The 25621-nt window shown below is 38.7% G+C and overlaps 1 protein-coding gene and 1 long non-coding RNA gene across 5 annotated transcripts; both read right to left on the reverse strand.

Moving 5' to 3' along the window:
- Nucleotides 1-101: 101 nt before the first annotated feature.
- LOC143412781 (uncharacterized) lies at nt 102-5659 on the reverse strand. Its single transcript, XM_076874565.1, has 10 exons — nt 5369-5659; nt 4304-4639; nt 3910-4179; nt 3657-3746; nt 3227-3337; nt 3010-3099; nt 2890-2918; nt 2444-2500; nt 2280-2354; nt 102-1181 (listed from the first exon to the last, which is right to left on the reverse strand). Exons 1-10 carry the CDS (start codon nt 5421-5423, stop codon nt 1065-1067), a joined length of 1230 nt encoding a protein of 409 aa, XP_076730680.1. The 5' UTR covers nt 5424-5659; the 3' UTR covers nt 102-1064.
- Nucleotides 5660-16568: 10909 nt separating this feature from the next.
- On the reverse strand, nt 16569-24974 carry LOC143412665 (uncharacterized). Of its 4 annotated transcripts, none has more exons than XR_013093185.1 (8): nt 24834-24974; nt 23168-23314; nt 20489-20574; nt 20265-20354; nt 19889-19975; nt 19786-19814; nt 19584-19628; nt 16569-17859 (listed from the first exon to the last, which is right to left on the reverse strand). It is a non-coding gene; the product is annotated as an uncharacterized LOC143412665 (long non-coding RNA). The 4 variants fall into 4 exon arrangements; XR_013093187.1 differs by having other exon boundaries at nt 16569-16883; nt 17804-17859; nt 23168-24969; XR_013093184.1 differs by having other exon boundaries at nt 23168-24963.
- Between the last annotated feature and the right edge of the window lie 647 nt (nt 24975-25621).

Genomic DNA, 25621 nt, shown 5'->3' on the forward strand with positions numbered 1-25621 from the left:
AATATGACAAAAATGTAATTCATGAATGGATAAGTTGTCCTAATGTAGTTATCTTAAGCAAACATTGCTTATTTGCTTGAGGCAATGAATTTGCATATATATATATATATATAATAACTATGTATACATATATACCAATTTTTATTTAAAATAAACAAAATATAACAATAAATGTCATGAACTAGCTGTGTGCTGGTAAGAGAAGACCCAAATGCAGACTCACAGAGGCAAAGGGCAAACTCAAAAAAACACAGCTTTATTTGCTGGCTGGGAGAAACAATACAAAACTACACTGGAAAAATAAACTAAGCACACAGAGGTGCACACAGGTAAACACACACCGTACAACACAACACAGAACAAGGAAAACACAGGGCTTAAATACACTGAGGGATAACGAGGGAATGAGACACAAGAGCAAGGTGCAGGTGGGAGTAATCAAACATGAAAAGACCAAAGCAAAACCACAAACACTGACATGAGACAAGGGAACGTCACAGTAACAGGAAATATAACACAAAGACGCTGACTTGACACTGAACAAACTGAAAACGGAGCAGAGAGACAGGAGTGACAAAAGACGCAACTCACTGGGGAGGCAGAAGGAACATGGAGACAAGGGTAACTAGACACGGGACACGGGGAAGGCAAAGTAACAGGAAACCTATACATGAACTACAATAAACAAAGAACATAACTAAAACCAACAAAAACACTGGGTCAGAGACCCAGTACCGTGACAATAAAACTCACGTGCTGGAGCCTTTATTGGCTGCTTGGGATTTTACATAATGGAAAAACACTTTTTAATATCATAAAATCATCAGGCCTAAACTGCAGATATACAAACACATATATGCACACTGATAAAGCAATAAACAATCTATGAAAAAATATAGTGCAACATTCTGGGTTAGAAATTAAAAATTAAAATACAGATTATATTATCACTGTTGTTAAATCCTGGGAACTTTAACAAAACAGAAACCGTCTTTCATTACACAAGAATGGAAAGAAAGAAGAAGTTATCAAAGAAAAAGAGATTCTGTGTTTTTTCCTGTTTTTTAGTCTTTTGGTTTGTTGATGCTAGCATAGAGGTTGCTGGGAGCAGGTCCAGGAGAAGAGACTGAACATATAATGTAGGTCAAAGCTTCACCTTCTTCATCTTCTTTATGGGGAACCTGAAAAAGAATACACAGCTTTTTTCTTTTTTTCCTTTTTGTTTCCTAACCTGCCCTGTCTGGGAGCTTTAACAAACCTTTTGTTACAAACACATTTACTTACTGGGTAGCTCCCCAGCTGGGTCTAGAGAGTATTTTAAATTCAGGGAATTTAAAATAGAAAGTAGCTCGTCCACAGAAGGACTGGTAGCTCCCCTTACGATAAGGGTTCAGATCGTGCGAACAGGTGTGAAATGTGTGTGTTTAGTTAGTTTGTTTGTTTGCTTGTTTTAATCAATTTTAAATCATGCTTTTTATTTGTTTTTGTTTCTAATGTTTCTGTAAAGCACTTTGAATCACCTTGTTGTTGAATTGTGCTATACAAATAAATTTGCCTTGCCTTGCCTTACTTTACCAAGAAGAATTCTACTCTCTACGGCTCCTCTTGTGAGCCAATTTCTTTTTATTTTAATATTTTTTGTTTTTACATATGAACAGATAAGGACAAAATTACTAGCCTCTCGATGAAATGTAAAATTTTTGTCAAAATTTCCCAAGGGTTTTTCTTTAAATCAAACATAAATAATTTCCTCTTGCACACCATAACATAACTATTTCAGAAAAACACAAAAATGTCCATGTTCAATATTTTCACTTCACTGAAAAGCTTTGAGCCAGAGGCCGGCTGTCTAGGAATGTAACCACAGCAGACCCCACTACATGAACATGCTTTGCATTATCTTTATTCATTGGTTGCTGTACAAACCCTTAGCTGCAGCTTCTTTGCGCACAGCCTGACACACCAACAACCACGACAGGAGTTAGCCCACACTTTAAATTGGCGAGGTGTGTTGCCACTCAGGTGCATCCACCACCCCTGCAGCGGCACTGCAGACCACGCCCTGCCACAAGGTTCTTACTCCTTACTATATATGGATGCTTGGCCAGGGTTCCTCTGCTTAAAGAGTGAGAACGTGTTGCACCAGAGGATACCCCAGGAGATAGGTCAATAACTACGCCAGATCTTCCAGCCATGTGCCCTAAAACCAATGGGTAAGCAGTAACTACCGACAGGGATCAGTAGGAGGAGAAACCCCGCCACCTTAACAATCAAATTACCTGAAGACCTGGACACCTGTAGGTGGTCTCGGTGTAGCTGAGGGAGGCGTAGAGAACAACATCTTGAAGATCAGCCTGCACAGTGAAGACAACATAAAGACTGCTCAGTAATGTATAAAATGCAGATTCAACATATAAGTGAACAAATACATGTTTGATCTCACAGATTCCTGAATGGTTCCTGGAGCAGACGAAGTTACTGCAGAGTTTAAATTCTGTTCCTGAAACAAACAGGCAAATATGTGTGTATATATATATATATATATATATATATATATATATATATATATATATATATATATATATATATATGGCATAGATATGGATATTCATTGATCCTTATGTGAGCTTTTATCAGGTTTGCCATGAATTAGTGTTTTGATCCTGATGAGTGCCGCCTCTTCATGAGGAGAACTGTGAGCTCTAAAATTTCTGTATAATCCGACATGTTTGTGTTATTGGGAAAGGTTGTTTTATTGCAGACATTCCAGCTTAATTTTCTATTTATTATCTGTCTTGTCCTAATGTGTCGTGCTGTTTTGTTGTTCTCGTGGCACAAATGAAGGAAAAAATCTAAAATTATCTGTTTCATTCTGATTAATAAACTGACCATGTTTTCATCCATCTGTGCTTTTTTCCCTAAAAAATAGAAAATAAGGAGTCAACTTTAACTTCCACAAACAGAATCCAGGTTTATCAACCTTTCTGTTTATATGTGAATAAATCCCACCAGCTCTTATCCAGATGCTGACGACAACAACAGCTGCTATAAGTGCTACTAAACCCAGGGCCACAATGGCAAGCCTGTACCAGGACCAGTCTGGGAAGAGAGTGAAAACATGAAAAGTATATTTTAAATGTATGTTTAAGTACATCATCTGAAATATCAGAGCATGCCTTTAATATTTACTGAAGTTGTAGAAAGAGAGAGATATTGTTGCCATTACCTGGTAATTTTCTCAAACCATTCATGATTTTCAGCTGTTTTGTTGTCAGACCTCCTTTAATGCCAGATTCAGTCATTATTTCCAATTTAATTGTTGCTGCTGCATATATTTCTTCACCAAAAACAAAAGAATAAAATTGAAAGGATCTTTCATTCTGTATGTTCTATAACAGTTAAATGATTTGTTTATGTATCTTCATCTGAACAAAGAAACAAAACTCTGGCAACTACTCATTAGGAAGCTGTAAGAGTTTGCTTTGTATATGTAATATTGTAAATTAAAACCCATAAATGAAGTCATTACTAACACCAGTCTGAATGACTTTTGATTAAACTTTGCTCATTCACTAACAACAACAAACATTTTCTCCTAAAATTCAGAAAGAAAAAGACTTTGCTGAAAAATTGATACAGAATATTGTTGACATTACCTGGTAAGTTTGTTGAACCATCCATTTCCAGCACTTTTATTGTAGTCATTGTGTTTAATTTAACTGTTGTTGCTGTATTTGTTTCTTCACCTGAACAAAAAACAAAATTCAGTGGCCCTTTCATTAGAAAACTTTCTGTATATTCAGTCAATTAAATCTTCAGATTAATAAAACAAGATAATATCTTAGGTATTTAGACAAAATAATGTGAATTCATTTAATAAGCTCTTCAGAACCTCTCCTGGTTTCTTACCTGATGAATGATGGCTGAAGGTAAAAAGCTGCTCTTTGTTATTTTCTGTTCTTTTTAAGCTACACTTAAAGTCAGAACTTGATATGTGACCATATGTAAGGTTCAGAAATGTCACAGTAGCAGAGCAGGAAGACTGTGATGTTTTTAAATTTGAGTAATCTCTATCCAGATCTCTTCTGTTATGGATCCACTTCACTTTGTGTCTACACCGATCAAATGTCAACACAGAGCAGCTTAAAGTTACTTTATCAGCGTTCTTCTTTTCGGTCACTGGTGAAGATGAATTGCAAGAGAAAAACGAAGCAAGAACACATATTTATTTTCATATATAATGAAAATATGCTGTTCCAATGACACCACTTGAACTAAAATATATTGTGGTGTAAATACTTACTGACAACAACAGACAGATAAACCACAGCATCTGGACCTTGCTGTCTCCCTGGATTGCCTCTAAACTGTCTGCAGGTGTAACGACCAACATCCTCAGCTGTGACCTTCTTTATAACCAGTGAGCATTCTGCTGTAACACTCAGTCTGTCTGATTTGGCTTCTTCTTTGATTTGTCCAAGATTAACCAGCTCTACTGCTGGTGTGCCTCTTGAATCTCTGAAGATCCAGGTGATAGTGTCACAGTTGTGATGAATGTTGAACCGATTTTTACAAGGCAAAGTGACTTTATCTCCATCTCTGACAGTGAAGGCAAGCGAAAGATCTTCACTAAGTGCTCCTGAGAACATGAAAGAGAAACAAAAATATTACCATTACTTGTGCAAATGCAGATAATTTACATTCTTGTGCACAGAAAAAAATGTGTGCACCAAACTCAGTTTTGCTGTAACAAAAGCACAGCTGTCTACATAAAGATTTCAGAATAAAGTAAATTTGAAAAGAAGTTGGAAAAAATTTGTTACATGTTAAATGTATCTTTACCTTTAAACAGAAGCACCCCCCCCCCCCCCCCCCCCCCCCCCCCCAAACATTTTAATACTTGTAGGTACATGTAGATCTTCCTTTCCTACAGTTGCATTATGCATAATGCACTGTGAGCCTGGTTTGAAGTAGAAATGCTGAGTAGGGAAAACAGTGTCCCATGGGTCACAGTGGCCAAAAATATATTATATCAAATGGTAAATGGGCTAGTTCTTATATAGCGTTTTTCTACTCTGAGTTCTCAAAGCACTTTATATGCTTTTTGTGGTTTAATACATGAAATAGAAATTTTTTAGGGTGGTTTACCTAAACAGTTCTCATATTTCGCATAAATCGCATCATTTTGTGCAATTACTGTTGATTTAAAAAGTAAAGAAATATAAATAATGAGACTGGACTAAAATAAAGTCTTTACTCTAATATGCAGTGTCTTTGTTTATTTTCAGATCTGAAAATGTATTTTTAAAATTTGTTGTTGATATTAAGTAAAAATTATGTTTTAGAGTATTTGTAAAGGTTACCTTACCTGAATAAAGAAGCAACAAAAACAGAGAAATGTTGAATAATTTGTGATCAATCATCGCCTTTTGTTCATCTTGTCATAACTGCAACTTGCGAACTCTGTTGTACTTGTCAAAGACAAATGTCTATCTTCTTTACTTCCTGTCTCCTCTTCATTCACGCTGTGGTTATTTTTAATGTTGGTAGGTCATATGTATTCCCTTAGTTTTTACAAACGTGTAGATATGAAAGAAAAAATGAACATACATCCTTCTTTAACCAAACTGAGACAGCAGTCTTACTTACTTTAATTGAGGTAAATTAGAGTAAATCTACAGGATATAAAAATATGTGCTGTAGAGGTTTATCTCCACTGAAGCCACAGCACACTTCCTGTCCACTGCCATATATAGAAATATGTACTTGTACCAGCAATGACATTACATTGTGCAGTGTGACATTCTGTCTTGTGCAAACTCATATTGCATATTGCTTCAGTGTTTATTAAACAACAGAATCCATGCTGATGACAGTGATCAAGACTGTGTTCTCAATGATTTACCTTGTTTGCTGGTGCTGATGTAAAGACCAGTGGTAACCGTAGCATCAAATGTGTAAACCTGAGATTGTGTTGTAACAATGTTACATTGTACATGAAAGCTGTATTGGATCTGATTGCCTAATTCAGTAGTGTTCAGCATGGTGATGGCTTGCTTGGGGATAAAATCTGTTGCTTAGTCTGTTAGTTTCAGGTAGACATTCAAACGGTACATGACCAGGGTGAGCTGGGTCTTGAAGGATTCAATTAATGTTCTTGAGACAATGGGAGCTGTGCAATTTTTCAAGTGAGGGGAGAGGACAGCTGACTATCTGCTAGGCCAGCGGTCCCCAACCTTTTTTGTGCCACGGACCGGTTTATGTCCGACAATATTTTCACGGACTGGCCTTTAAGGTGTCGAGGATAAACACAACAAAATAAAACCAGTACCGGTACCAAAAAAAAGAAGATTTATTCATAACACACAGGGAAAGACCCAGGGTAACCCAGTTAACGATAAAAATGATGAAGAAAAAAGAAGATAAAACTGATAAAAACCATGAAAACCATAAACTTCACACCTGAGTCTCAACTCTCGCGGCTAGGTACCAAATGACTCACGGACCGGCCCCGGCAGCGATAAGAGGACACCAACAGTTTCTCAGGGATGTTATTCTGTCTGAGAACCCTCAGAAAGTAGTTTGTTTGTTTGTTTGTTTGTTTGTTTGTTTGTTTGTTTGTTTGTTTCTTTCTTTCTTTCTTTCTTTCTTTCTTTCTTTCTTTCTTTCTTTCTTTCTTTCTTTCTTTCTTCACAACCTCAGGAGTGTGTGTTTGGCAAGTCTGGTCCTTCCTGCTGTTGACTCCCAAGAAGCAGAAGTCTGAGACTCTTGCCATACAGACCCTGTTGATGGTGACTGGCAGGATGTCATCTGCCTTCTTCCTGAAGTCCACAACAAGTTCCTTGGTCTTTACGGTGTTCAGGAGCAAGTTGTTGTCCACGCTGTCAGCCACTGGGCCATAGGCAGATGCATCCCCCCCAGAAATTAGTCTTCAGGCTATGATCATTCTTACGGTCAGTAAGACTAAAATAGTGCTTCTACTAAGAAAAATCCAACATTTCACTTCCTTAGTCACTTCCTCATTTTATGTTCCACTTCTATTTTTATTTAAAAGGGAGTTGTTCCATCTTTGCTGGATTGCTCTGCTCGTTTCTCTGCTGGAGAAACTCTTGCTGGAGAGCAGTGGGCTGGTTTGTGTTCTTAGAAGAGAATCTGTGTGGACTTGTGGAAAACACTAACTTGTAGAAACCAAGAACTTCTCTAGTGTTGATCTTCTATTTGAACTCTAATTTAATGTAAATAAATGGCCTGAACTTCTATGATCGAGTCCTGCATTTGAGTGTTGCCTTTTTAGTGATCCCTGAAAGTTTTCTTTCTGAAAGCATCCTGATGAGACTATTCAACACTGTTTATTTCTTTATTTGCATATTACATTATGTGTGTACACTAATATTCAAAGCCCAATAAGCTCATCAACAAATACGAGATGCAAAGGAACAGATGTAAAGCATAAAACAGATACATTTATTACTGATATAGTTGATATAAAGACAAACTAGCATGAGTTATAGCCAGTGTTACCAGTCCCATTCTGAAGAAATCACGGTGTCAATGAAAGCTCCACAGAGGCAAAAAATAAATTGCTGAAGAGGAGCTGGTCAGGTGCTCCAAAAAAGCACTACCATCCCTTTCAGACCTCAACATTGGAGTCAACTAAAATTGTCCATAACAAGAACACATAGGTTTTAACAACTGAACAAAAAATAATTTGCACAGAGGTGTTCTAACTAAGAGATAAAATGAATGTTAACATGGTTGTCCAACTACAAAACAAGAGTTGATGTTGACATTGATGTTTTTGGTCAGTGGGTCTGACAGAAGCAGCACGGTCAGTCAAACTCCATCAGAAGAGCAGACATTTTCACAGTTTACTGCTCCATCGTTTTCATTATTACACACCTTTAAAAAACAAAATGGCATTCTCACACATCAATACCATCTGACAAGTCTAAATTTTGTGATCTTTGGGCATCCATTACTCTGCTTTTAGTGATTATTACCCAACAAAATAAGATTATAAAGGTATATTTGTCATTATTCAGCCACTATATGGTGCATGGTGATGTGTCATTAGCTGCAAAGATGTAATTAAAAAGGAGGGGTTGTCATCGCCCAGTACAGGCGGCAAAGACACATGAATGGCCCAACCCACTGCTGTCTGTGCAGCCCACGCCCCCCTCCTGACACACACACTCTACACTCTGCTGCCTTCTGTCAAGAGGTACCAGAGCATTCAGGTCCTCACTGCCAGACTGCGAAACAGTTTCTTCCCTCAAACCGTCAGACTCCTGAACACAGTGACTGGAGACACACACACACACACACACACACACACACACACACACACACACACACACACACACACACACCTTCATGGAAATATAAGACTGGGAGCTGGAAGACTACCCCAAGAGTGAGAGAGACAGCTAACAATTGGCTGAGCAAGCACCCCATTCCCCACACCCTCCACAGGGTGCAACCAACTGCTAACCTGAGTTTACAGTGACAACGCCTCAGAGCACCACAGTGCCTGAAGAGCACCTGTTGCCCCCCACCTGTTGCTCCCACTGCAAATACCAGTTGAGAGCATTTAGATGAGTCCCAAGTCATGGGACTGCATCCCAACCACAGTTATTTTCACACTTGACAACAGACACACACAAAAAGGTCAAACTAGCAAACTAGCCTGAGTCTGAGACAAGCTTCAGCCAGCAATTGATGCCCCCTTCCCCCCATCTCCAAAAAAGGGCCTGCGTGCATTGAAGAGCCCCAGAGAGACAACTGGGACATACTGATGCAGGCCAACCCACCCAACAGAGTGAAGCAGCCACGGGGGGCTTAGACCACTCCCAACCAGGAAGAGACCCAGCCAAAAACTGGGCTCCAGGCCCTGCAAGTGGAAGAAGAGCCCAGCCACCCAACCAGGAGCACCTGCAGCCATGAGCACAAAATGCAGCACATCCCAAGACTGCAAGGGAGTACCCACCCCAGCCCTTCACCACCACCACCTGAGGACGTCTATGACAGGAAATGTACATGATTAATAGATGTAATCTTTTATTTACAAATATCAACATTGTTGTTATCAACATGACACATATGAATACAGATTATTTATAAACAAACATGATTTATTATGTGTTAGCGTATTTATTTATTCAGTGCATGTGGGTTGTTTATGTTGTTTGACATTTTCCTGTTTTTTTAAACTAGTTCATTTATTTCAATTAATCAACTTATTTGTTTGTAACCAGGTTAAAATGGTCATTTATTGAAATGTGTTAAAATATTACACATTTTTGAAATCCTTCTTAAAATTTAAAATAATAATGGTTTAAGCCTTTAGAGAAAAAAATGGAATGACTTTTAAAAGGGGTACAATGTGTTTAATAAGTTTAAAAGAGCATTTGCATTATATATGATTTATTCTTACAAGTATCCTGTTTATTATGAAGCGCTCACGATTGTAAAAGCCACTGAATGTGGTTGTGATCAGAGCTGGACTGTGAGAATTTGTAATGGAAAGTACGAGAAGTTTGTAGAAGTGTGTATGTATGAACTGGAGTATCTGCTCGAAATCCACCGAGCAGCTGCTCACTTTAGTCTTAGTTCCAGATCCCTCGCCATCGTGGAGATGCTCGCTGACCTCTCGGCATTCCTTCATACATAACTGGTATGATCTGGTCCAATTTCAAATACTGTTCCAGATCATTTTCTAATAACTTCATTTCATTGTCTCAGCCACAGATGATGACTGGAGACAGACAAAGCTATAAATAAAGCTACAGTAAAATCAGCTGGTGGCCTATTGAAACCATGTCCTCCACCCTCTGGAAACATGGGACCACAGAGCTCATAGAAGCAGCATAAAAATGACGTCTACACTGAGTCTGAGTTTGACAATGAAACAACGTCCACAACCAAATTTGGACTATAAACAGCCCGTACACGGAGACCCTACAGATGTCAACACTTGACGTTTAGTAGACATCAGAAAAAAAACGTCGCCTGACGTTCCAAAACAACCCTTCAGTGGACTGACGTGTACAAGACGTCACTCTGACGTCACCTTGCGCAGTGGGGTGCGTCGCGTTTTGTTAATTCGTGATTTGTTGTTCAAATTCTTTTGCTTTGCATCCCGCTGGTTTTCTTTCAGTGTGTCAGCTGCTGGGACAAGCTTAACAACTTTATCACAAATATTTAATAATAATTTCAGTGATTTAAAGGCAGATGACAGCATCAATGATCCACTTTCCCAAGACAAACCCTCACATGTGGGGTTCAAACCAACAACCTTTCACTTATAAACTTCTGACTCTCAGTCCTCTGCTGAACCACATTTAGCTCAACAAATTCAAAATCATCTGTGAAATGTTGTTTACAGCATCAGAAACAAACATTTAGAAGTTTTTGTTCTGTTGGATTATTGAGTTTTGTACTCACTGTGTTTTCATCCATCTGTGTTTTCTTCCCTAAAATGAGAAGAAAGTCAATTTAATATTAAAATAAAAATTCAAAATCATTCAAACTTCTCATGATTAAATTTACCTTTAGTTTTTCTCCACATGTTGACTGTCACAGCTGTTATTAAAAGTGCTGCCAATCCCACAGAGACAATTATGAACCTCAAAGATACAAAATCTGAAAAAAGTGAATCAAAACTTCTAATTATTCACATGACTTCTTTGCAGTTTTCTGTTTAAATTATTTATTATGTAATATTTAAATGTAAAGTACACAATAAAGTTAAACACCTGAAAGTTTGAGGGACTCAAATTCAAAAGCATTTTCTAGTTTAAAATATGGAAAAAGGCTAAAGATGGCTGCCATGTTTACACAGTCAGCTGGTGAAAAGTTATATGAAGAGGAAAATACAGACGCACATAATCAGAGACATTTGCTTTCATTCACATTATGTGAACCAAAGTCAGTTATTCCTGTCTAAATATCTGATGAACAGAAACGTTTGAGTTCAGACGTGTGATTTTTCTCACAGACAGTGATTAAATAAATAAATACATCTCCACCCACAGCCATGATACTCAGAGACAAATATTTATGTTTAATATTTATGTTTAATACAAAAGTGAAAACATGTTCAGACCAAAAGTTTCCATCTTATGTTTCCTGTAGGATACATGTCTGACTGTCACTCAGCTAAATGTACATAAATGTAATTAAACATCTGATATAAAAATATAAAGTCCAAAATAGAAACACAAAAAGTAAAATATAATTTACAAGTAAAATATATTCTACTTTTTAACTTTTTAAAAAATATTTTTAACTTTTCATTTGCAGTCACATGGTTGAGTTACCATGTTGTGAATCTGCAGATGATTTGTTGTTTGGTGTCGTGTTTTCACTTTCCACAGTTTTTGCTGTTGTATCATCTGAAATTAGAAGTTAAAAAAAGAGAGAAAGTATTTTTCATGTGCAGTAAATCACATTAAAAGGCCACTTTGAACTGAAAAATAAATAAATATTTCTGGTCAACTTTGTTTTAGTAACATCACCTGATTTTAGAAGCGTCTTAATTGTTGTGGTTGTTTCAGTTTTTCTGGCTGGTTTCTTTGTTGTTTTTGTGTCACCTGAATAAATGAAACAACACAACAAAACTTTTCCATGTTTTTCATCTGTTGTAACTTCAAGCTTCAGCTGATTTTAGTCGTATTAAATAGTTGATCATGATCTCACCTGTTTCCTCACCTGAGGTCTGACAGCTGAAGGTAAACAGCTGCACTTCTCCTGTTTCAGTATCAGTCACTTCACACTTCACTGTTTTATGAGTACAAATAATTATTCTTCAGAACAGACACAGTGGCAGCGCAGTGAGTCTGTGAAGTCACTAATTGTTTGTTCTCTTTGTCCACATCTTGACCTGTAAGCAGCCACTTCACTGTGTGATGACACTGTTCATATGTCAGCACAGAGCAGCTTAACGTCACCGTATCAGTGTCCTTATGTTCAGTCACTGGTGAACATAATGTAACAATGTGAGACACAAAAACGTGTATTAGGACACTTTAACTGATTATTGTTTAATTATTATAAATATAATTAATGTGTTTTTGTTCCAAGAAGAATTTGAGCTAAAACTATTTTGATGTAAATACTCACAGGTAATAACAGAGAGACGAGCCAAAGACTGATGAACCTGAGTGTGTTTAGATGGTGTTTCTTTGACTTCGTATTGTCGACAGTAATAAAAACCAACATCCTCGACTGTGAGCTTCTTTATGAGCAGAGAACAGTTCACTGTAACTCAGTCTGTCTGATTTAGTTTTAGCTTGTTCACCAATCTGTCCAAGTGTGATCAGCTCTACGTAGTCCCATCACAGTTATTCTGCTCATCTATCACATTCACACAAGGCAGAGTGACGTCATCTCCAACTTTCATAAACATGGAGGCTTCAGTTACAGATACTGTTGAGAAGATTGAAGAGAAATATGATAGACATTAGAATACAGCACTTTTTACAGTCAGAGTGAAGATATTTTAGACACAAGTTCATAAACAGAGCATGCTCAGCTCTCTTATTTACTGTAAAGGTTGTTGACTGTAATAATATGAACAATATTTAGTTTGACTGCTATTTAAATGTTTCCTGTCTTCTTACCTGCAATCTGAATCATGAGCATCAGACATGAAAACATTTGAATCCATCTGAATTCATCCATCGTGCTTCTCTGTCTCACTTCTTTCTTGTTCTTGATCTCGACTGTCACACCCTCTGAACTGTTGACTCTGTAAGACTGTTTGTACTTCCTGTCATCAGTGAGATGTCACTTCCTCATCACAGCTTTAGGGATCCAGTTGTTATTTTTGCTGATGATAATGTTTCATAGGTTGAGTATGTCAGCTTTTCATGTGTCTGAAATTCATGATTTTTATAAACATAATTTATTGTAATGAGAAATCACATTCAGCAGGTGCACTTTGTGTCTATTCCCACAGAGCATTTGTGACAGACTGACAGTGATTTAAATACTGATTGTTAGGATGAATTGAAGATGATTAACTGATAAACAGAATCCAGTCAAGCTATTTGGTGATTGGACTCTGATGGCCTTCACGGCTGATTGGATTCCAGCTGATGAAAGAATTTAGGCAGGACCCCCCACAGTCCAGACATGGTGGTGGTTAAGATGGAGAATTGGATGGAGCGCTGAGTAACATGTCTGGAAGGGAGATTGAAAGATGAGCAGGGAGATTTAAAGTACATGAAGTGGAGGCTGATTGTCTTGAAGAAGGCCGGGAGAAAGACGATTGGACTTGACCAGTGATGTCAGCAATCAGCTGGACAGTGTTCGAAAGTGGAAGTGATGAAAAGCTCTGGCCACTAAACACCCAGGAAGTAGACAGAAGTGTGATTATAAGTCTTCCTCATTGTACTCGTGAAGGCTGAACTTAAGCTTCATGTGTTTCACTCCCTGAAAATAAACAGACGACTGAGGAAGTTGAATGTGTGAAGTTTAAGATAAATGTTTCTATTAATGCAGCTTCTCTTTCTTTAAAATGTAAGAAAATGAAAGCACATAACAAGGTTCTGTTGAAGGGTCAAACACCTCCGCCACCACAGTTGGACTTTTGATGTCTAATAGATCATTTGATTACACAGCTGCAGCTACAGAACATAAAGCAGGTCTGAGACGCTCCTCTTCCTCATTGTTGAACTGAAGACGTTTCTGAGAACTGAAAGTGTTTTGGTGAGAGTGTGGCTACAACAGCAGCAGAGCTCATGAGGTTTGACTTTATAATAACGGACAGTTAAACATCAGAAACACAAACTATTATCACAATTGTTGAACGCTGACAGTATGAAATCGGTTTAAGGGTTTAGAGAGTTTGTGTTCAGTCTTTCACAGTTGTGTGAGGAGAGCAGGAAGGAGGCAGGACAGACTCAAACTATCTGTTGGTGTTTTATTGATATATTTAAAACAGAAATTGTGACCAAGCAAGCAGAAGATGTGTACCAGGGTTGTGAAGCAAAGGTTTCTGCAAAGGACACATCTGTGCATCCTTGATTATACCTCCTGCAGCAAGTCTCCTCTCCTCTCTTTCCTCTGAGTTAAAACATCCTTTAACATGGTTTACTTGGTTTACTGAAAATGATTTGCAGCTCACGAGCAGGAGGACACAGGAGACCTGCACACCTCCAGGACACTGCGGAGTGCAGCTCGGATCTCAGCTGACCCTTCTCACCCTGGATACAGTCTGTTTGACCTGCTCCCCTCAGGCAGGAGGCTCCGGTCCATTCGCACCAGAACCTCTCGCCATAAGAACAGTTTCTTCCCCTCTGCTGTTGGACACATGAACAATAAACGTACGACTGTCCCCACCACTAACTCATGACCCTACGCTGTGTTCACTGCATGATTCCATGTTTTGGCACTGATCACCACCTGCACTCATGTATATATCTTTCTACGTAGCACTTTGAATTCTTATTCTCATGTATATATCTCATGTATATCTCATGCATATATCTTTCTACGTAGCACTTTTAATTCTTATTCTTACTTTTATTTTTTTCATGTCTATTTAAGCGCAATTTATGACAGCATGTTTGCACTGAAGCACCGCAGCAATTTCCTAATGTTGTAAACCTGCTCAACATTTGGCAATAAAACCCATTCTGATTCTGATTCTGATTCTGAGATGAGGAGGCACAAAATTGAAAATTGAGACAAGTCTTGGGAGTGGTGTCATTAAAGCTGCTGGTAGAGTGCTCAAGGCCTGCGCCGACCAGCTGGCTCCTGTGTTCACCAGACTATTCAACCTCTCCCTGACACATGCCTCTGTCCCTCACTGCCTGAAATTGTCAACAATAGTCCCAGTCCCCAAGTCCACCACCATCAGTAGCCTCAGTGACTACAGACCCATCGCACTGACTCCAGTGGTTGCAAAGTGCTTTGAGAAGCTGGTCCTAAAACACATAAAGGACTGCCTCCCACCCAGCTTCGACCCCCACCAGTTTGCCTACAAGGCAAATAGGTCCACAGAGGATGCAATTTCCACTGCTCTCCACTCCGCTCTGCATCACCTGGAGAATCCTGGGACATCAGTAAGGATGCTCTTCATTGATTTCAGCTCAATACTATCATCCAAGACATTCTTATAGACAAGCTGGTAAACTTGGACTCCCCCCCTCCACATGTGCATGGATCAAAAACTTCCTCACAGACCGTTCACAGTCAGTCAAGGTTGGCACCCAGCAATCATCCACCCTGTCACTCAGCACTGGCTCACCACAGGGATGTGTGCTGAGTCCATTATTATACCCCATCTACACCAGTGACTGCACCCCTACGCACCCCTGCAACATCATCATCAAATTTGCAGACGACACCACTCTGATGGGGCTCATCACCAACGATGATGACACCGCCTACAGGGATGAGGTCCAGCGACTGTCAGAATGGTGTAACTACAATAACCTCACGCTAAACACCAAGAAAACCAAGGAAGTGGTCATGGACTTCCGCAAAACAAGAACTGACCCTCCTCCCCTCTCCATAAAAGGTGACTATGTGGAGAGGGTGTCCTCCTTTAAGTTCCTCGGCACCCACATATCCGAGGACCTATCCTGGTCCACAAACACATCAGCTCTAGTGAAGAAAGCCCAGCAGCGCCTCCATTTCTTGAGGGTGCTGAGATGGAACAGGCTGCAGACTGACCTCCTAGTGTCCTTCTACCGTGCCACTATAGAGAGTGTGCTGGTGCACGCCATCCCTGTGTGGTACGCTGGTTGCACAACAGCTGACAAGAAGAGACTACAGAGGGTCATCAGAACTGCAGAGAAGGTGATCGGCTGTCCACTCCCCTCCCTGGACTTAATTGCCAGCTCAAGATGTCTCTCCAGAGCCAGGGCAATTATAAAGGACCACCTCCATCCTAACCACCACCTCTTCAACATCCTGCCCTCTGGAAAAAGGCTCAGATCCATCAGGTGCAAAACCAACAGACTAAAGAACAACTTCTGCTCGTGGGCTGTCAGAACTCTTAATGCAAACTAAGAGTGTGTAAAGACTTCCCCAACACATCCACCCTGACACTGCTGTTGATCATCTATGTGCAATATCTCAGTCTTTCCATGTTCTGTGCAATATTTTTGGCTTATGTGCAATTATTTTGGTCCCAGTCTGTTTCAATGTTTCCTACACATACACCATGTATATAGTTCCACTCACATATGTATACATATACACTGTTTTTTATTTTATTCTATTTATTTAATTATTTATTTATTTTCCGCCTTCGTTGTATATTGGTTTCTCTTCTTACTTTAGCACCTTTGTGGTTCAGCTACCCAATTTCGCTGTGCAAGAAACTGCACAATGACAATAAAAAGCTCTAAGTCTAAGTTTCTAAGTCTCTAACAGGTGACTGTGCAAATACTGGAAAACTGAGGACCTCTGGCGGACAAAAGGAATAATACACAAAAAAGTGCTCAGACATAAACTGTGAGAGTTTAAAATTTGTTCTGCAAAAATAGAATTTCACCAAATTAATAGAAATGCATATTTTCCAGATTACATTACTATAAAAAAGAATATTCAAGATATTGATTCAGATTCTATTTAATCATCATGAAAGACATGTTATAAAACTCATACTGGACTTTTGACACTGCACATATTTCACTTACACAAACTATAAAGGCATTAAAGGCATTTAACAACAGTCATATTATAAGAGAGGATTAAGACTTGAATACACATCTTCTATCAGATTAAAATAACAACAGCGTGAAACACAAAAACTATTAACATTGCTTTAAAGTTCTCATCTAGTTTATATTTACCTATAAAACCAGATGAGATGACATTGATAATATAACAGCAGTTTTCTCTGCTGAGTTGATGTTGCTGATCAGTGGCTGGACGACAAAAACAAAACATAATCAGAATCAGAAAAATGTATTAATCCCTAAAGAAATGATGTGGTTACACAATGATAATAACATCATAAATGTTGCTTTGGCTCATTGACCTCAGGTATTTGAATTTCTCCACCTATATTACCTCTACTCCCTGCAGCATCTCTGTTAAACCTGTCTCCCTCTCATTCACACAACTTCTCTCCAGAACACTCCTCCACCGCTACAGGCCGTCTTTCACCTGTTTCTTAATGTTGTCCACAAACATAATAGACCAGAGACTCCTGCCTGACCTCAACTGTCAACCTACCCATCATCATAAAAATGAGAACAAAATAAAGAGCATAGATTCCTTTCAATACTTTGGATTTCTTTTCTTTTGACAGAGGAAAAATTCAAAATAAGATGAACAGTAAAAACAGGTAATAAATAATAAAAATAGAAGCTAAGGAAGATCTTCAGAACACAAATTTGAAACTCAAATACAACTCAAAACTCTAGGACCATGGCACTGAATCCTGTGTGCTGTTCAATAGTCTAGCAATAGCAATAGTTTTAGTTGTATGTTTTCTATCCAGCCTTCTCTTAGAGCAACTGCTCATATCCATAGCAAAGAACTCCTGGTACCAATTATATTTTCATTTAAAAAAAGGAAAAATAAGTGTATTATAATGTAGCTGGGCACTCTCCCAAAAACTGGTGTTTCTTTAAATCTGTTGGACCCATAAACAATATTCAAGAATTGTCTTTCCATTAAATGCAAATTCTTTTTTTTCAACAGCTTGAACTATGTTATTTTAAAATTGACAGTAGAGCAGAAGTCACTGCATCATTTCATCATCAACACGAACCTGAAAAAAGCTGTCTGATATATAGATAAAATAATAACAAACAAACAAACATATCACTAAACAAAACACCTTATCTTGGTTTTCTAGGTGTTGCTGATGGTGACATAGGAAACTTCAGGATCCACCTAAACAATGAAGAGAAAAACATGCTGACTCCTCAGTAATATCCATCCATCCACTTATCCTTTTTAGTGTCGCGGGGTTGCTGGAGCCTATCCCAGCTGTCATAAGGCGAGAGGTGGGGTTCACCCTGGACAGGTCGCCAGTCTGTCGCAGGGCCAACACACAGAGACAGACAACCATTCGCGCTCACATTCACTGCTGCATTCACACCTATGGGCAATTTAGATTTTTCAATTGACCTATACCTTTAGAAGTGCTTGTATGAATGGGTGAATGAGGCATGTTGTTTAAATGGCCTGCATTTGTATAGCGCTTTTCTAGTCCCTAAGGACCCCAAAGCGCTTCACACTACATTCAGTCATTCACCCATTCACACACACATTCACACACTGGCGATGGCAAGCTACATTGTAGCCACAGCTGCCCTGGGGCGCACTGACAGAGGCGAGGCTGCCGGACACTGGCGCCACCGGGCCCTCTGACCACCACCAGTAGGCAAACATGGGGTTAGTATCTTGCCCAAGGATATTTGGCATGCAGCCAGGAGGCAGCCTGGGATTGAACCACCGTCCTTCTGATTAGTGGCTGACCTGCTCTGCCACCTGAGCTACAGCCACCCCTACAGTGCCCCTACAGTAGTCAAAGCACTGGGAGAGTAGAAAATTGCTATATAAGAATCAGTCCATTTACCAATAAAAAAAACACTGCAAAACACACAAAACAAAATAGAAATAAGAAAAATGGTAACAGACATAGGAAAAAAAACGTAAATAGGAAAAACGAAAACAGAAATAGGAAAAAACAGATTTCCAAAAGCAAAGGGAAGTGTTTCTGGGGAGACAATAACCCGACGGACCAGTTGCAGGGACGCAAAACATGCTAGGTGTGTTTTATCATGATTCATATAATACTGATGATGGATTTTTAGGCTAATAGTTAGGCTAACACATATACCACTCATCTTTTCTTTCCTCACAAAACCGATAAATCCTCCACTTCTTTTAAGTGTCTCCCAGCGCAATTCTTAGCATATTTTGGTTCCTGCAACTGGTCCGTCGGGTTATTGTCTCCCCAGAAACACGTTGTGCTTTTGGAAATCTGTTTTTTCCTATTTCCGTTGTCGTTTTTCCTCTTTTCGTTGTGTTTTGTGTGCTTTTGCAGCATTTTTCTTATTGCTGGTGTTTTCTTAAGTTGCAGTGGCCTCTCAGGGCCACCGTACAACTGAGTTCCTAGTCTCCACTATGGCCTAATCTCCTCATGTGTATTTAAAGCCCCAGTTTGCTTCTGTTCTTTGTTATGTTCTATGTTCCTTAGAGGCTAGTTTGTGACTTCCAGATTTTTAGTGTTGCCTGAATTATTTTGTGTTTTGCATTTTGGCCTGCTAAGGTCAGCAATAAAGCTGCTTTTTAAGTTTAACATGGATTTGAGTTCTGCACTTGGATCCTACTTTGCCAACAGCTATCCTTGAAAATATGTCTCACTGTAATGCAACATAAACAACTCTTCATTCATCACTTTAATTTCTCAGAAATGGTGTCTCAAGATATTGCATTTGTGTTTTGACCTCTTACTTCAGGTTTTACGATTCATGGTGTGGTCTACTGATTTTATTTTTGGCCTAACTTTCTTATCTTTTGGATGCTTTTTCAGTTAGTGTCATGCATTTACAATTTTTTAGAGAATAAGAAGAAGTGTTTTTAACTCTAGGTGTAGTGGGTGATCTCACCGAGTTCTGATTGGTTTGAGTCTCTGCAGGGTTTGAACTCAGTCCCTGAAAAACAGACAATAGTGCGGTTACATCTGGTGGAAAAGCATTTCTATGAAGGCAGTTTAGTTCTTGTTAACACTCCCTCAAAGATGAGCGGTTTATTTAATTGTCTTTTTAGTGGCAGATATAGGAATATTTAATTATATGTTTCAAAACTCACAGGATTTTCATTCTTCTGCATTTTGTTTCCTGGAAAGACAAAAACAGTCAACTCTAACATTCATAGAACAACTTACAAATGTTGTATCTGTAAATGTTCTCACCTTTCATTCTTTTCCTTATGATGAGACACACAGCTGTTATCAGCAGTGCGACCAAACCAATAGCTCCATTGATGTACCACGAAATAGCTGCGATAAAGCAGACAAAACAAATTTGAAACATTTTTGCATGTTAATGTTTGAAAAACGTTTCACACCATTTAACAGCCATGATACTCAAGTGAACAATGTTTCCTGCCAAAACCACACCATCATATCAAATGTTACATCTTAAGTTTCCTATAGGATAGGTAAGTGATTTTCTGTCATCAAAATGTAAATAATATTCATTAGGAAAAAAGATGTAAACTAAAGTATGAACTCTCCTTAAAACTCTAAAAGAAAACGTGTTTTTCCTGCTTAATCATCATAATCTTACGTGATTTTGAAGGATTGCTGATTGTGTTTGGTTCTGATTTTGTGCTGCTTTCAGTTTTTCTCGCTGGTTCCTTTGTTGTGTTTGCTTCAGCTGAATAAATGACAAAAGCAAACCAAAAAGTGTGTCATTATTTCACAAGTTGTTAATGAAAAAAAGATCTTAAAAATGTAAAATCTATCAAACTAATATTTGAGGTCATCTTAAACAGTTGATCGTGAGCTCACCTGTTTCCTCACCTGAGGGCTGAAGGTAAATGGCTGCACTCTTCCTGTGTCTGTATCAGTCACCTCACACTTCACTGTGTTGTATCCTGCTGAGTAAATAGGGTAATACTTTATAACAGAGAGAGAACATTTCACCTCAATAATCAATCTGTCTGGTTTAGTTGTGGCCTTTTCACCGATCTGTCGAAGGTTGATCAGCTGTGCTGTTAGTTTCTTGAAATAAAAAAACATTTAGTACCATCACAGTTATTCTGGTCATCACATTTAGACGAGGCTGAATGACGTCATCAACAATCTTCATTGAAGAAAACCAATAAAAAAACATTAGAATACAGCACTTTTTACAATAAGAGTGAAAATCAATTTAGAAACAACTTTATAAACATGCTTCCCTGAAACAGCAGATCATGCTCAGCTGTCTTATTCATGTTATTGGTAAGTGATTGTAATAATATTGATACGATTATTATTTCACTGCTATAAAAATGTTTCCTCTATCCTTACCTACAATCTGAATCATCAGCATCAGACATAAAAACATTTGAATCCATCTGAATTCATCCATTCTGCTTCTCTGTCTCACTTCGTTCTTGTTCTCAGTCTCAACTGTCACAGTCTCTGAACTGATGACCCTTCAGGACGGTTTGTACTTCCTGTCATTTGTCATGTTTCACCACAAATTTAGCAATTTTTAGTCGTCTCTCATTTATGTTGATGATAATGTTACACAGCTGGAGTAAATCAGCTTTTCTGAAACATTTTTTCTAAAGGAAATTTATATGAAGACTTGGCAGGTTCATATTTTTGTCATTCTCACAGTTGATTTGTGACATTGATGTGTTTGACATTGAAAAGAAAATAATGAATAAAGAAGTCGAATGTGAGATATTTTTTGGAATAATGCAGCTCCCCTTTTTTAAATATTTTAAATCAGAAGGTGCATGACAGTTAATGTGTCAGACTCAACTCCTTAACCAACATAAGTGAGATGAATTGATTTTACAACTGCAGGTACAGGAAATATAGCAGATAATGCTATTGGAGTGAAACCCAACAGTTCCTCACCGTTAATCTTAAGTAATTTCCCCCTGATGAGGTGGAGAGGAAGTGTGTTCGTTACAATGTGGTGTGCTCATTTTACTGTTTTTTTAAGAATCTGCTGTTACAAGTGAAAATCTAAAAAAATTAAGGGAAGGTAAGGCCCCCAAATGTTTTGGGTTCGTAGCGACACTCTTGGTTTCTGACAGAAAACGGTAAGTGGTGAGAATAGAGGCTGTGGTTCAGGGGTTATCAGCAGTAGCATTTAACAATAATCTGTGAAATTGGTAAATAAGTATGCTCATTAATATGTTATATATAATATATTAATATGCTCATCAATATGCTCTAGTGTTTAAAACCCTAGAGTTCAGCAAATTAAATTCAACAAATATATCACGAACACCTTATTTGTGATAACCAGTGTTTCAGTCACAGGCCTGTCGGTATTATTCAAGTTACACAGTGGATTTTTTTCTTTTGGCTAAATACAAAATAAGAACAGTAAAAACAGGACACCCAAAATCAAAATCCAGCTTGACGCAAGGAATATAAGATTAGTTAGGGAAACTATCACAGCAAAGGCAGTAAACTAAAAAGGGCAAAGGGAAGACAAGACACAAATTGGGAGGCAGAAACCGGTGAAGGTAAATACACCCAGCTCAAGGCAATCACGGCAGAGTTGGCAAAGGTGTTAGTAAAGCTACCAAGAAATGAAAGAAAACTAACCAAAATAAAATAGGAAATGAAAAAAGACAAATAAATCTAGAGACCAGACAAACACCTAATGAGCCAGGCATTCATTTAGAGCAAAACTAGTTGTGGGCAGATAACAAATGAATAGAAAAACATTTTATCTCCAGATGACATTATTGTAAGCAATAAGAAGGAAGAAACTGATACAGATTTAATGGTATTTAACGGTCAATAAACTCATGCTACAAAACCCATAACGGTCATTTAGAAATCTAAAACAAACAAAAGCCGAGCGCTACCCCCAACTCACTAATTGAATAAACAAGGGAAAAAAATGATAGAAAATAATAAGGCAGTTCTCTCTTTCTGCTTCAGTGCTTAGTTAAAAGTCAAAGTATCAACACACTAAATACAAAACTTGGCAGTTCTCTGAAATCACACACCCAGATCTGTCATAGATGGTTTGGAGGCCAAGGACGGGCCTGCTGCTGCTGTCAGCTACTGCCGGGGAGACTGCTGGAGAGGATTTTTAAAACAGCCACTTGATGATGGAACCAATCAGCAGCTGCCAGCAAAATCCAGCCACTGTGATTCAAAAGATGGCCAGAGCCGTAACAATAGGATTAAATCTATTAAACTAGATAAGATTATACTGATAATACGACAGCAGTTTTTTTCTGCTGAGCTGATGTTGTGGATCAGTGGTATCTGACAGAAACACCAGAGCCTCCAGTGCTTTCATACTTTATTGAAACATCATCTTTATCATAATGTACCTGTGAAAAACAAGCAAAAAACCCAAAACCAAATGTATCAGATTGTGAGACAAATAAATTGGCATTGTGTTTATTATTACCTGTGGTTTCAGTTATATTCTTTCCATTAGTTCTTAGTTTTCTTTTCTTTTGTGTTTTTGAGTGTTAGGTTGAAATTGTTAAATGTTACCATTATTGTACTGCCAAGGTCTCCCCTTCCATCCATCCATCCATCCGTTCGCTTCCACTTATCCTTCTTAGGGTCGCGGGGGGTGCTGGAGCCTCTCCCAGCTGTCATAGGGCGAGAGGCGGGGTACACCCCGGACAGGTCGCCAGTCTGTCGCAGGGCCAACACACAAAGACATCATTCGTGCTCACATTCACACCTATGGGCACTTTGGATTAATCAATTAACCTATCCCCACAAGCTGACAGAGGCGAGGCTGCCGGACACTGGCGCCACCGGGCCCTCTGACCACCACCAGTAGGCAACAGGTGAAGTGTCTTGCCCAAGGACACAACGACCGAGACTGTCGGAGCCGGGGCTCAAACCGGCAACCTTCCGATTACAAGACAAACTGCCAACTCTTGAGCCACGATCGCCCCAAAATTATAAACACAACAAAAGCTATTTTGCCCAAACACCTGAAATACATCTAATTAATATTTTAGCTATTTTTAGTTGTTTTAAACAGCTGATCGTGAGCTCACCTGTTTCCTCATCTGAGGTCTGACAGCTAAAGGTAAACAGCTGCACACTTCCTGTGTTAGCATCAGTCACGTCACACTTCATTTTCTCATATCTTGATGGATAGATATAGTGAGACTTCCAAAGGGTCACAGTAGTGGAGCAGTCAGTCTGTGAGGTCAGTATTTCTTTGTCATCTTTGTTCATATCTTGACGTTTAATCAGCCAATTCACGGTGTGATGACACTGTCCATATGTCACCACAGAGCAGTTTACAGTTTTTCTCAGTTGCTTTGGTGCATTTCTCACAACAGAATTGATCTCTGCACCACTACTAAGGCTCTTCTCAAAACAATTGGTGCAAACTGCAAAACATGTTGGATAACTCGCAAAAGTGAGTCACCTCATCAAAAAGAAAAGTCAGTTGCTCAAAATAAGTAGTCAATGCTTCAAAAGCAAGTCCCTTAATCAAAACAGATAATATATTCATCAAAAGCAAGTACTTATATCAAAGTGTCAGGGCTGTCACAATTACAAGTCATTACACCAGCACCTTTGGTCACAAAATCAAATGGTTTGAACAGGTTCTCATTGTGACGGATTTCTTTGTAGGTGCTTCCCAATGACTAATAATAAAAAGATTAACCTGAGACAGATGAACCAGAGCGTTTAGAGTTTGTATTTCTCCTAATTTGTACTGTAGGCATGAATAAAGACCAACTTCCTCAAATGTGAGCTTCTTAATAACCAGAGAACAGTTCGCTGTAACACTCAGTCTGTCTGATTTGACTTTGTCTGTCCAAGTGTGATCAGCTCTACTGTTGTTTTGTGTCTTGAAACAAAGGTCCATTCAGTACTGTCACAGTTATTCTGCTCATCTATCACATTTAGACAAGGCAGAGTGACGTCATCTCCAACTTTCATAAAAATGGATATTTCAGTTTCAGATACTGTTGAGAAGATTGATGAGAAATATGAAAGATAAATTAGAATGCAGCAGTTTTACAATCAGAGCGAAGATTTTAGACTCGGGTCTGTAAACATGTCCCATATTTCCCTAAAACAACAGTACATGCTCAGCTTTCTTATTTACTGTAAAGTTTATTGACCATAGTAATACTGATAATATTTAGTTTTGTTGCTAATAAAATGTTTCCTGTATCCTTACCTGGAATCAGAATCATCAGCATCAGAGATAAAAAACATTTGAATCCATCTGAATTCATCCATCGTGCTTCTCTGCCTCACGTCTTTCTTGTTGTCGATCTCAACCGTCACAGTCTCTGAACTGATGACTCTTTTTACTTCCTGTCATTAGTCAGATCTCACTTCCTCACTGCAACTTTAGTCATTTGTAGTTCTTTCTTTCTTCTTGTTGGTATTGAGTATGTGAGCTTTCTCTGAAATTGATGAATACATTTAAATATTAAACAAAGATGACACAAATAAACACAAAATGCAATTCCTAAATGAAGTTGTTTATTATTAAGAGGGGAAAAACCTATATGGCCCTGTGTTAGACCAAGTTAAATGTGCGACAGTGTCAAAGTGCTATAGACAAGGGTGCAGGGATCAGGTCTCCAGGGAATCTGCAGGGAAAAGCAGGGGGAACACACTCACTCTCCTTCTGTCTCTCTTGGCGTCTCACCAGTCTCTCACTCCTCTCTCGTACCAGAATTTCTGTAAGGAACAAGGGCAGGTCCAGGGTGTCTGTACACAGGGAAACGACGTGTTAGCACAAGATTCAAAATCCAAGAGAACTAGATTACTAGTGTCCTAGCCAGGACTTCACTAACATGAGTCAAGCAACAATCCAGCAAAGAGCAGTCTAACTTCTTCCCGTAAGTAGAGGCCGGTTAATGAGACGCAGGTGTTCACCATCTCCCAGGTATGTAGGCCAAAGGCGGGAGCCCACAATGGCCTCCGCCCAGGCGATAGAGGGAGAGAAAAACAATA

Source organism: Maylandia zebra, linkage group LG15, assembly GCF_041146795.1.
Source record: "Maylandia zebra isolate NMK-2024a linkage group LG15, Mzebra_GT3a, whole genome shotgun sequence".
NCBI lineage: Eukaryota > Metazoa > Chordata > Actinopteri > Cichliformes > Cichlidae > Maylandia > Maylandia zebra.

Bases quoted from the DNA above. Each gene is read 5' to 3' on its own strand.
- LOC143412781 (XM_076874565.1), bottom strand. From the start codon at position 5,423: ATGATTGATCACAAATTATTCAACATTTCTCTGTTTTTGTTGCTTCTT. The intron at 4,180-4,303 runs GTAAGTATTTAC...CATCTTCACCAG, and splicing joins TTATCTGTCTGTTGTTGTCA to TGACCGAAAAGAAGAACGCT. The intron at 1,182-2,279 runs GTAATTTGATTG...ATTCTTTTTCAG, and splicing joins ACAGGTGTCCAGGTCTTCAG to GTTCCCCATAAAGAAGATGA.